General features: G+C 40.8%; 1 protein-coding gene across 1 annotated transcript; it reads left to right on the forward strand.

Moving 5' to 3' along the window:
• The first annotated feature begins 1,097 nt into the window (after positions 1 to 1,097).
• LOC138371303 (uncharacterized) lies at positions 1,098 to 9,457 on the forward strand. The gene is made up of 3 exons (XM_069336088.1): positions 1,098 to 1,109; positions 2,134 to 2,314; positions 4,578 to 9,457. Exons 1-3 carry the CDS (start codon positions 1,098 to 1,100, stop codon positions 4,715 to 4,717), a joined length of 333 nt encoding a protein of 110 aa, XP_069192189.1. The 3' UTR covers positions 4,718 to 9,457.
• Positions 9,458 to 12,091: the final 2,634 nt, after the last annotated feature.

Genomic DNA, 12,091 nt, shown 5'->3' on the forward strand with positions numbered 1-12,091 from the left:
TGGCAGGGGCTGAGTATGTCGAATTTTACGAGGTAGGAATAGAGCTGCTTGTAAATAATTTTTTCAAATATTTTTGATAGAATGGGTAGATTTGATATTGGTCTATAATTGTTTATGTCCGCCGGATTGCCTCCTTTATGGACTGGCGTTACTCTTGCTTTTTTGAGGATATCAGGGAAGGTGTGACACTCTATAGATTTGTTGTAGAAATCAGTACAAGTCAGTACAAATTGTTGTACAACAGTAGTGCTATGGGTGGGGCAAGGGCATGGGTGGCTCTCTTGTACACAATGGACGGAATTTCACTGGTGTTCCCTGCCTTGGTTTTTAGAGAGTGTATGATGGACACAACATCTGCCGGGCTGATTGGTGAAAGGAGAAGAGAGTTTGGATAGCTGCCTGAGAGATATGTGTTAATATGTGTCTGAGTCTGTGGGATTTTACTGGCAAGATTAGCACCAACCGATGAAAAGAAACTATTAAATTCATTTGCCATTTCTAAATCAGTTGACGGTATATCCCCATCCTTGTAGAGTTTTATTTGGTTATGTGAGTGTTGTTTAGTTCCTAGGATACTAGAGATAGTTTTCCAAGTGCTTTTCATGTTGCCTTTTGCTTCATTGAATCTATTCACATAATATGCAAGTTTTGCCTTTCTTATGATACTGGAAAGCATTGATGAGTACCTTTTAGCTACTTCCTTTGAAACTAGGCCAATCCTAACTTTCTTTTCATATTCATGTTTCTTGTTGATTGAGTTGAGAATGCCACTTGTGAGCCATGGATTGTTCAATCTTTTGTCAGTTACTTGCTTGGTAAGAAGGGGACAATGAAGGTTGTAGAGGCTTAGAGTTTTGGAGAGGAAGAGGTTAGCTAATGAATTTATATCATGGGTATTATTGAATTCAGAATCCCAGTTAATATTGTGAAATGCCTCTGTAAGATTGTCTAAAGCTGATTCACTGTGTAGCCTAAATTAAAGTTTCTTGCTTTTTGGTGGTGTTATGTCCATGTTCGCTATGAGAAAGGTAGGATAGTGGTCAGTTGTTCTGTCGTAGATTATACCAGATACAAGTGGAGCTGTTATGTTTGTCCATATGTGGTCCAAGGTAGTGGCTGATGTTTGAGTGACTCGGGTAGGTTTGGTGATTGTGGGGATTAGCATTAGCATAATATTAGAGAATAACCGTTATAATGATAGTGTATAACTCAATTACAATTAATATTTATATCTATAATCAGTAACTGAAAGTTGCATTATTTGCATTTACACTAATGACAATTCTAGGTAATATGTCTTGGCTTATCACTTTGGGGGTTCTGGCGGGGCACCCCAAAGATAATACAAATGCGTAGCATGATAGAAAAAAAGTGTTGCCTGAGCCTGCCTGAGTGTCATAGCTTGAATCCCTTGAAAAGGAAAACAGGGGATGCAGAGGATCCCGGGAGGAGGGTGGGTGTTTTTGTATGTGAAGCGGCTGCGGAGGGTGGCGAAACAGAGGTCGCCGGGTTGTTGTTGTTGTTGTTATAGATTCAGATACTTGGAACAAGTTCCAAGTAGCACGGGCTATGATGAGCCCGTAACTTACCTGGCACAGGAGTTGTGCAAGTTGCATGGGCTATGGTGAGCCCGTAGTGGACTTACCTGGCACAGGAGCGGTGCTGAATCTGTGGTCGCCAGGTCCGCGGGTGCTCATTTAGTATTCCCGCTTGGTGCGCACGCAGCTTAGACGGTTAGACACAATTCTTAGAATTACGTTTTCTTCTCACAGAAAACCCACCGCTTTTTGAGAAAAGCAGTGGCTATTTCTCTGCTAGTTTCTTGGATGTTTCCCTGAAGTAAGGGACAGCATGATGCTTGGTTTGGTTCTCAGATCCTTTATCTCAAGCCTGATATGAACTTAGGATATGGTCTTATCAGGACTATAAAGAAAAGGTTAAGGAATACATACTAGAAAATCTACCTCAAGTCATCATTCGTTTGCCCGTTTGCCCGTCTCTGCCCGAAACGCTGTGCGTACTAGCGGCTTTACAAGATTGTAAATACTATGCTATGTATTCACACAAACCCAATGTATATTCTTGTATATAAATAAATAAATAAATAAATAAATTCGTATTTCCTTTCCTCAGGTCGATCGCTTCGAGAACTTGGTGAACCAGCTGGGACTCGCGGGTCAGGTGATCGACTACGTGAAGCTGGACGTGGAGCTGTCGGAGGTGGACTTCCTGCAGGATATGCTCCTTAACTCTCCACATGTCCTCAGGAACATCAAGCAGATCGCTATGGAAGTTCATGATGACTTTTTCAAAGGTTAGATTTCTTAATTTTACGCAAGTACTCGAGGTATTCAAATTTATAATAATTCATATTTCATGATGGTTCCATTTTGTTTAAATCTAACTTTAGCAAATCTGTTTATTTTTATTATTTATTTGATTTACATGAGGGCCATTAACACTAGTTGTCTCAACGAGGACAGGAGGCTTGCGGCTTGTCGAAGGTCCCCCCCCCCATTCCCTCATTTCCCTTTTTTTTTCTTGCAATATATCTGTTATCATTTTATTAATTCTGCTAGAATTTACTACTTAAAATTATCTGTTAGATTAGGGACCTGCCCAAAACACTGCACGTACTAGTGGCTTTACAAGATTCTAAATACTATGCTATGTATTCTCATAAACCCAATGTACCTTTTTGTATATAAATAAATAAATAAATAAATTTGCTTGCCTGAATGATGACTGACTGGGTATACAGGCATGAGCTCATTACACACAGAAATCACAATAGCGTGAGCTCAAACTAGTGCAGACTGTCTTATAAGAGGGGATTCACACTTGGACTCTTTCTATATTCACTAACTGCAAACAACTAATGGAAATCAAAGAGTTACTAAATATTCATGATATACTGTAGCATATGAATTTACCCGAGGGCTCGTGGCTTGTTAAAGGTCCCCGCCATTTGTCTTGATGATTTTATCCAGCTGGGTTTTGAAATGCAGCATAGTTCTAGCATTTGTGGCTTTGGCATGTAGGTGTTTCTGTGGGTTTATAACCCTATGGGTGAAAAAGCATTTCCTGTTTTCTGTCCTACATTGTGGCTTGTTGAGCTTTAAATTGTTGCTCTTTGTTTGTGTTACATCTGGCCTTTTTAAATGGTCTGGATCAAAATACTCAAAATTTTTCAGTATTTATAAACATTTATGAGATCATTGCTGTCTTGTCTGGTTTGCAGTGTTGTTAGCCCTGTGGCCCTCAACTATTCCTGGTATGAGAGTTGACTTATTTTGGGGTTGAACTTTTTGCCAAAGGTGATATGTGTCTCTGAAGATTAGGTCTCCATGCTTGGGTACAATAGTCCAAGTAGGGGTTCACCAGAGATTTGTTCAGTTGAATAATGAACTTCTTTTCCTTGAGGTCAAAGGTTCATTTAACTATTCTTAGGGTTTGGTTGGCATTTTTTTTAGCTGCAGCTCCCATTTGTTTTGCAACTTTCAGTGATTGGTGGATTCTGACTCCAGGGTCTTTTTATCATCAGTCTACAGGAAGGTGATTTTTGTGATTTGGTAGTTGTGATTTTCATTGTTAGCTCCACATACAAGGTCTTGCATTTTTTATATTAAAAAGCATTTACAAGTCTTCTAGCTATTTGTGGAGTTCATGTAGATCTCCTTGTAAGGACTTAATTTCATTTTCATGACCTGCTATAACATAATCTTTGTGTCAGCTGCAAAATTGATGATGTGGTTTGTAATATTCTCATCTAATAATAATTTATAATAGTTACAATTTATTTAAGCAAAAGTACATACATAGAGTACATAAACAGTGGAGGATTCATTGGTAAGACGAGTACAATACCTAAAACCCCAAATATGAAAAATTAAGGGTTGGCCCCAAAAGGGAACCTTGCAGTGCCCCACTACACATTTCTTGAGTCAGATTCATTTTTATTTGGGACAACTCTTTGCTTTCTTTGTTTTAATCATTGTTTAATCCATTCTAGTATTCCACTCTTATTAATAGCATTTTTGCTATGCTTAAGTTGCACTCTTGGGATATCAGAAAGATACTTGTTTCTTGTGTGATGCCCATGGGTTCTGCTACAGCCTTGAAAAAAATGCTTAAGATCAGGATTAGTATTGCAGTGCAGAGTTTTGCACATGTAAAGCACACTTGCGGAGATGTGCATTGACTTGGTACTTAACATATTTATGGATTTCAGTAATGGAGCTGAATGCTGTTAGGGCCTGGGGTTTGTAATAGCTGTTATTGCCAATTTATGCTGAGTAATTAGTGGTTGAGGGTAATTTTGGATTGTAGATCCCCAGGCACAGATACCATAAGTGAGATATGGATAGATGAGAGAATAGTGTTACCACGGCAAAATGAGGCATGTAGTATTTGATCTTGGAGAGAATGTCTACAGTTTGAGATAACGTATTTTACATTTTGTATATGGTAATATTTTGCATTTTGTATATGGCAATGGAAGTTCAGCTTAAGTAACGAGATTGATGGTAAAATACAGAAGACTGTGAGAAAAATAAATGCTATAATTTTGTTTCTAGGTGACCTGAGACAAACAAGCAGACAACAGGTGTTCTGGCCTTACTTCATGCAACTGAGGTGTCAGGACTTCCTACTGATCCAGTCCCGTGATGCAGGACGGTGGCGAGAGGTGGTTTGGGCCCGGGAGGTCAAGTGGTAGCCCCGTCATTCAGTGAGATATGGTTTAGGCCTGGAAGGTCAACTCGTAACCCCTGCTCTTCTGCCCACACCAACACTGTGCTCTCACATTCAGTTTTTAATGTTTAAATTGCTATAGTGCCTTAGAGAGAAATATCAATGACTAGATATCAATGCTTCCCATTGCATACTGACATGGAGTAAAGAAATAGGATCATTTAGATTATATAAATAAATATTTATTATATAAATTCCTGTATATGAACACACTTTTGTCTGCGAGCTAATTGTATATGTTTTACAGAGTCTTCAAGTGTTCATTTTAAAGCATTCATGATTATGCATGACTATGTTCATGATTGTTTTAAATTTTCAGTAACTTTTTCACTGTAATATTTGGTTGCAGGTTATTAATCATATAAGTTAATCATCCTAATTATGATTATTAAAATCATAAAAAAGTTAACAATTAAATTCCTTGCACTCAGTTCTACTGAGAACTTTTTGTCCACAGTTGTGGGGCTGAGTACATAGGTAGTTTTTGATCTGAAACTTTTCCTTGATAGGTATTATAGAACCCATGAGCACCACACCAGAAATAAATATCTTTTGTATTCCCAAAACCAAACTAAATCGTTTCAAACCCTCAATATTTGCTTTTGTATTGAGGCTGGTGTTTTCTCACCTGATTTAATGCATGACTAACCATCCTGTGAGATGTGAATGTTAGCTGAACTTATAGCTAGTTGTTTATCGACATTGTGTAATCTTTCATATAGAATAGGGTAGCAGCACATTGTTTTCTATACCCAAGCTTGTTAATAAAAAAAAAGTTACATCTGACCTTTTGAAGAAGTTCAGATCAACATCCTCCAAATTGTTCAGCATTTTTAATGTTTCAATGAGATCAGTTATGTCATGTCTGATTTGCACTGTTGTTAGCCCTATTCGATGAGATCAGTAGTTCTGGAATTATTTTTGTTGCCCGGTGTGGAATTTTCTACAATGAAGCTATGTCTTTCTGAAGACATAGCAGTCTCCGAAGGTATAGTGGTAAGACACTCGCCTGGCGTTCCGCGAGCGCTATGTCATGGGTTCGTATCCTGGCCGGGGAGGATTTACTGGGCGCAATTCCTTAACTGTAGCCTCTGTTTAACGCAACAGTAAAATGTTTACTTGGATGAAAAAACGATTCTTCGCGGCAGGGGATCGTATTCCAGGGACCATAGGATTAAGGACTTGCCCGAAACGCTACGCGTACTAGTGGCTGTACAAGAATGTAACAACTCTTGTATATATCTCAAAAAAAAAAAAAAAAAAAAAAAAAAAAAAAAAAAAAAAAAGATGTGGTCTCCATGCCTGGGTGCAATAATCCAGTTGAGAGTGCGCTAGAGACTTATACAATTGAATGACTACCTTCTTTTTCCTTAAAGTCAAAGGTATGATCAATTATTCCTAAGGATTGGTTAGATTTTTTTTAATGCCACTCCCACTTGTGCAATATTCAGTGAATGATTGATATTGACTTCAAGGTCCTTTTCTTCATCACTCTGCTGCAGGATAATGCTGCTAATTTGATAGTTGTAATGTGGATTGTTATGCCCCACATGCAAAGTCTTGCATTTATCGATATTAAAAAGCATTTGCCAGTCTTCTGACCATTTGTGGAATTCATAGAGATGTCTTTGTAAGGCCTCAATATCATTTTCACTTCCCACTTTACCATAAATCTTCAAATCAAATCAAATCAAATGTTTATTCAGGTAAAAGTACATAGATAGAAGATTAGTTACAAACATAATGTTGGATTTATAGATAGAGGTAGTACATACAATACCTAAAGCCACTAGTACGCATAGCGTTTCGGGCAAGGTGAAGTGGGGAAAAAAAAACACTTAGACTAAAACTTAATAGTAATTGAGCTTAAAGTATAAATTGCATTGAAAGAAAAAAATAAAAGATAAAAAAGAGGGGAACATGGTAGAAAATAGCCAATATACAAGTTGGTCAACAAACAGCATTGTTTAAAAATAGTAAGACATGGGTTGACATTTAGTATCATCTGCAAATTTGATGATGTGGTTTGTTATAATAAATAATAATAAATTGTCCTAAATGATGTTTGCTTCCACATAGATAATTTTCCTCTGAACAAATTTGGCCAAATGATGTTGATGTAACATTGACGTAACATTGTTCATACATTGATTGAACATTATGCAAGCATGTTTTTTTCCCCTGTTAGGTTTCCAACCATATGTATACACAGTTATAGCTGCAAAATAAGATATTCGCTTGTATGCCGAAGGTTGGAGGACAGACGCCTGGGACTAGCTTAATTAAACTTTGCAGGTTAACTAGTGGGAGTGAAGAAGACTGAAATGAGAGGGTCAGGGGCAGCCCCTTTGCCCTACTTTACGAGGGTTTGGCTGCCATGCCACACTACTGAAGTCAGTGGAGATGAAATGTTCACTGCAGAAGCCATAGGATTTTATCATTTACTTACTTTATTCATAATACAGTACTGTGTAACAGAAATCAGTCTTTATATACCAGGGTAGCTGCACAAATGCATATGTACCCAAATGTGTTAATAAAAAAATACAAACAAAATCAGATACTGATGAGCAAAACACCTGTACTAATGACATACAGTATTTGCATTCTTGGTGTTTTCAACACTTAAATAGCACAACTATTTGGGCAAATGGTGAAACCTTCAACAACCTGTCGGCTTCCTGTTCTCGTCGAGGCCACTAGTGCTAATGGCCCTCAGGTAAATCAGGTAAAACCTTTAGGTTCGACTTGCACACTACCAGACACCTCATCAATTCCTGATTTACATGATTTACCCGAGGGCCACTATCTCTTTAGTGGCCTTGACGAGGACAGGAAGCAGGTGGCTTGTCAAAGGTCCCCTCATTTGTCCTGATAAATCTATTCAGCAGGATTTTGAAATTCAGCAGTGTTTTGGCATTGATGGCTTTTTTTTTTTTTTATTAACACATTTAGGTACATCTGTATTTGTGCAGCTATCCTAGACTATATGAAGGGGAGTACAAAGTGCGTCAAAAATCTAGCTACATGATGCTAAAAATCTCCATCACACATGATGGTTAATCATACAGAGGCATGTAATAAGTAGTCTGCACTGGCAAACTCTGGGTGCATTATGAGGATATCATCATCAACACAAGAGTGAATAAGGAAGCAGTGATACTAAAATGCCCGAAATGATACTTCATGCCCGAAACGCTTTGCGTAATAGTGGCTTTAGGCATTGTATGTACTAGCTAAGTCAACCAATCTTTGTAAAAATTTCTTGTATGTATGTACCTTACCTAAATAAACATTTATTTATTTATTTATTTTATTTTTAAAAGTTCTCATCTCACAGGATGGTCAGTCATACAGGGCCATGTGTTCTGCAATTTGCCGGCACTGGCAAATTTTGGGTGCAATATGAGGATATCCTCAAGAACACAAGTGAATAAAGTATTTACAAAGCTCCAAGTACTTCATGCCATTGGGTCTGAAGGCAATTTCATGGTTTTATAACTATGGTAAAAAAAACATCTATTTTTGGTCCTACACTGTGGCCTGTTGAGCTTGAAACTGTTGTTCCTTGTTCGTGTTACATCTGATCTTTTGTAGTAGTTGTCTGAATCCCTATCCTCCAAATTGTTCAGAATTTCAAGCTTTAGTGAGAAGTCTCTGTCATGCCTAGTTTACAACATTGTTAGCCCTGAGGGCCTCAACCGCTCCTGGTGTGAGAATCAACTTGGTTTTGGAATGATTTTTCTTGCCTGGTGTTGCAATTTCTCAAAAGCAGCTATGTTCTTCTGAAGATAAGGTCTCCATGGTTGGATACAATAATCCAAGTGGTGGCACACCAGAGATTTATACAGTTTATAGATTTATACTAGTTTAATAACTAGTGTACCTTGTTCTTTTTGAAGTCAAAGGTTCACTTGATTATTCCTAGGGGTTGGTTAGCTTTTTTACTGGTGCTCATACCTGTTGTGCAATTTTCAGCGAATGGTAGATCCTGACATCTGACTTTATATATACAGTATCGTACTAATATTACCATACAGTACATTGTATATATCTCCTAATATGGCCATATATTGGATATATCTCCTAATATGGCCATATATTGTATGTATATAATACAATATAATGTTGATTCCAAAGAATGTGTGGTTTACATAGAACATAAGAGTAATGTACAATTGTAGGGACAAGATTTACACAATCTAGTTCAATTCGAGTTCTGGAGCACCACACTAGAAACAAATACCTTTTTGATATTCCAAGAGTACGACTTAATCAAACTAAAAATGCTCTACAAGTCAAGGGACCCAGAATGTGGAATGACTTTCCCAATCATGTTAAAGACTGTACCTCTCTCAACCAGTTTAAGATAAAAACTAAGCACTACCTAATTAACTCCCTGTAACCTACCTTACCCCTAAAATGTCAACCCATGTTTGTTATTTTCAAACAATACCGTTTGTTGAGGACCAACTTGTACAATTGCTGATTTCTGCCATATTCCCCTCCCCCCTCCTTTTTTAACACAATAATCTCAATTAGTATCAAGTTTTAGTCTAAGTGTTTTTTTATCACACCATGCCCGAAACGCTATGCGTATTAGTGGCTTTAAGTATTGTATGTACTAGCTCTATCTATAAATCCAACATTATGTTTGTAATTCTTCTATATATGAACTTTTACCCGAATAAACATTTGAATTTGAGCCAGTCCCTGAACCTTGGATGAAGCCAGATATGTGCCAATACACATCTTTGAGGTCCAGGGATACCATCCAAGAACCTGGCTCCAACAGAAGCCGGACTTGGGACAGAGTGGTCACCCGAAAGGAGGAGCAAAAAACCCAAGGGTACAGACGGGACAAGTCCAGAATGAACTGCAGGTCCGCACAGTCCTGTTTCAGTACTGGAAACAGGCGGGAAACCCACCCAAGAGACGTCGTCATTTCGACCACGCCCAAGTGCACCCACTTGGGTGCACAGTGGGGGCGAACTGCAAAAGGGCCAATGCCCCTTACGAGAACCCGACCTGTGCACAGAGCGATCACTGTGCAGACCAGACACAGAGGGAACCGAAGGCAACGCTGGCTCCGAACCTGGCACCTGTTGTCGACCCTGATGATCGGAACCCTGAGCCATGGCACGACCCTTCCAGGAGGAACCTTCCCCGGGACCCCCGGAGAACCAACAAGTTGGACATCGGATGATAGCTAGAAGAAGCCACCTGTAAATACCGCTCAACCGCAGAGTCCGTTAACAGCAAGGGACAAAAGGGCGAAGAAAACCTAAGAGTCAGGGCGCAAGCAGATTCCAAGGATGAGGAGAGCACAACCTGCCGACACGCGAGACATGTAGCGAAAAAACACGACACCACATCCCACAAGATTGGCGCAAACAGCTTCAGCAGTGCAAATGCTGCATGAGCAGCTGAGACCAAGGTACCAGACCCGGGAACGGCCCCAAGTGCCTCTACATCCTCCGCAAGTCAATTTGAAGACGGCTCCAGGAGGGAAAAAGAAACACAAGACCGAAGCCAAGAAGCCACGAGTGCTCCCACAACAAGGGGGGAATATGTGAGCTGCACAAACATGCGGCACAGCTCATGTGACGTCATGCTCATTTGCTCGTTTTCATTTGGGAAGTTCTGTCCACTCTTTTGTCTATTTTAGTCGTTTTAACCAGAATAAGGGTTTGTTTTCAGGCGCTTACCTTTCTGGGTGCCTGGCCCGGTCGATGGCAGACATAGAATGCTCCAAATCCCATGTGCGTTTCTATAGGCCATAAATTGCTCCTCGTGCCTCTCTGAGGGGGCCAGGTTCTGGCTCGTGGTCCCCGGTAAGCCTATAACTCCATTCGCAGTCTAATGATATACATATCAGCCTGGATAGCTCCGGGGAGCCAAAGAGGCTTCCCCCCAGAAAATCATTTATTTATTTATATATTTATGTGTATACAAGAAGGTACATTGGGTTTATGAGAGTAGAGAACCTTGAAGTTTTACATTCTTGTAAAGCCACTAGCACGCATAGCATTTCGAGTGGATCCTTTAATCTAACATAATTTTATGAAGGCAAGTTCTAGTAAAAATTAAAAAACCAGCGTTGAATGTAATGAAACGCCATTTTCTGGGTGAGAACCGGAGGCTCCCCGGAGCTTTACCAGGCTGATATGCTAATGTCAAACTTTGGCATCAGTCATGTGTATGGAGTTCTAGGGCCTACTGGGGACCATGACCAGAACCTGGCCCCCTCAGAGAGGCAAGGGGAGCAATGGCCTATAGAAACCCCTGTGTGGTTGGAAGCATTTTATGTCTGCCATCGACCAGGTCAAGCATTCAGAAAGGTAAGCATTTCAAAACAAACCCCTATTCTGGTGAAAATTGCTACCAAAAGCTGAACTAGTGGATAGAACTCCCCAACAGAAAACAAGCAAACTAGTATGATGTCACACGTCACCGCGCAGCTGTCTGCGTAGCTCCCCCCCTCCCCGGGAAGGGGGAAGGGGAAGCCCCAGACCTCTCAGGCCAGCTATCCACCCATCAGTTCTGAGGCTGGATGTCAAAACACGCGAAAAACCGCCAACCGGAGGGAGAGAGGGTTGCCGGGAAACCTCCGGGTCTCATCCAGAAAATTGCGTTTCATTACATTCAACGCTGGTTTTCTGGGGAGAGCCCCGTCGGCTTCCCGGAGCAAACTACCCACAGAGGAAGGTCAAAGGGACGGAACCGGGAGGCAGATACCACGCACCCCTCAACGGAAGCGAGACAACCGGCAGCAAACGCCAACCCAAGGTGACAGCCCCGAAAGGACCCGGGAACAACACGAGACAACATGCAGCAAGGTCCCTGTATGAACACCAAAAGATCCGTGCCTGAATGACAGCAAGGACACGCCGCCCAGACGGCAGTAAGAGCAGCGAAGCCATGAACGTCATGGGCATGGGGAAAGAACACAGGCAGGCTAGCCGCAATAACACGGCGGACAACCCGGGACACCTTCACCCGCGAACAGGGAAGAACGGAACCGGATCAACTCAAAGCGCGCCCCGGACATAGAGGCCTCGGCACACAAATAACAGCGAAGGGCCGCCACTGAACACAAAACACGACGCACCCCCAGCCCGACCAACCAAGCACCAATCAACTTTCTACGAACTGAATCCCCAGGACGTGTACACTCACGGGGACCTAGCAGCTAGGGAAAATCACCAGAATAATACTCAGAACACAAGGGACACAGGGGGTAAGAACGAAGGCAGACCCCCCACCAGGTAGATAAACAAAAATAAAAACAAAACCCCGCAAGAGGACAGCGTACCTAGGCAGAACAGAGCCGGCTGCC

The sequence above is a fragment of the Procambarus clarkii genome, chromosome 35 (assembly GCF_040958095.1).
Source record: "Procambarus clarkii isolate CNS0578487 chromosome 35, FALCON_Pclarkii_2.0, whole genome shotgun sequence".
Taxonomy (NCBI): Eukaryota; Metazoa; Arthropoda; class Malacostraca; order Decapoda; family Cambaridae; genus Procambarus; species Procambarus clarkii.

What these genes read in the sequence shown, in the direction of transcription:
- LOC138371303 (XM_069336088.1), top strand. An exon ending in TCATGATGACTTTTTCAAAG is followed by an intron (nt 2,315 to 4,577) that starts GTTAGATTTCTT and finishes TTTTGTTTCTAG; the next exon opens with GTGACCTGAGACAAACAAGC.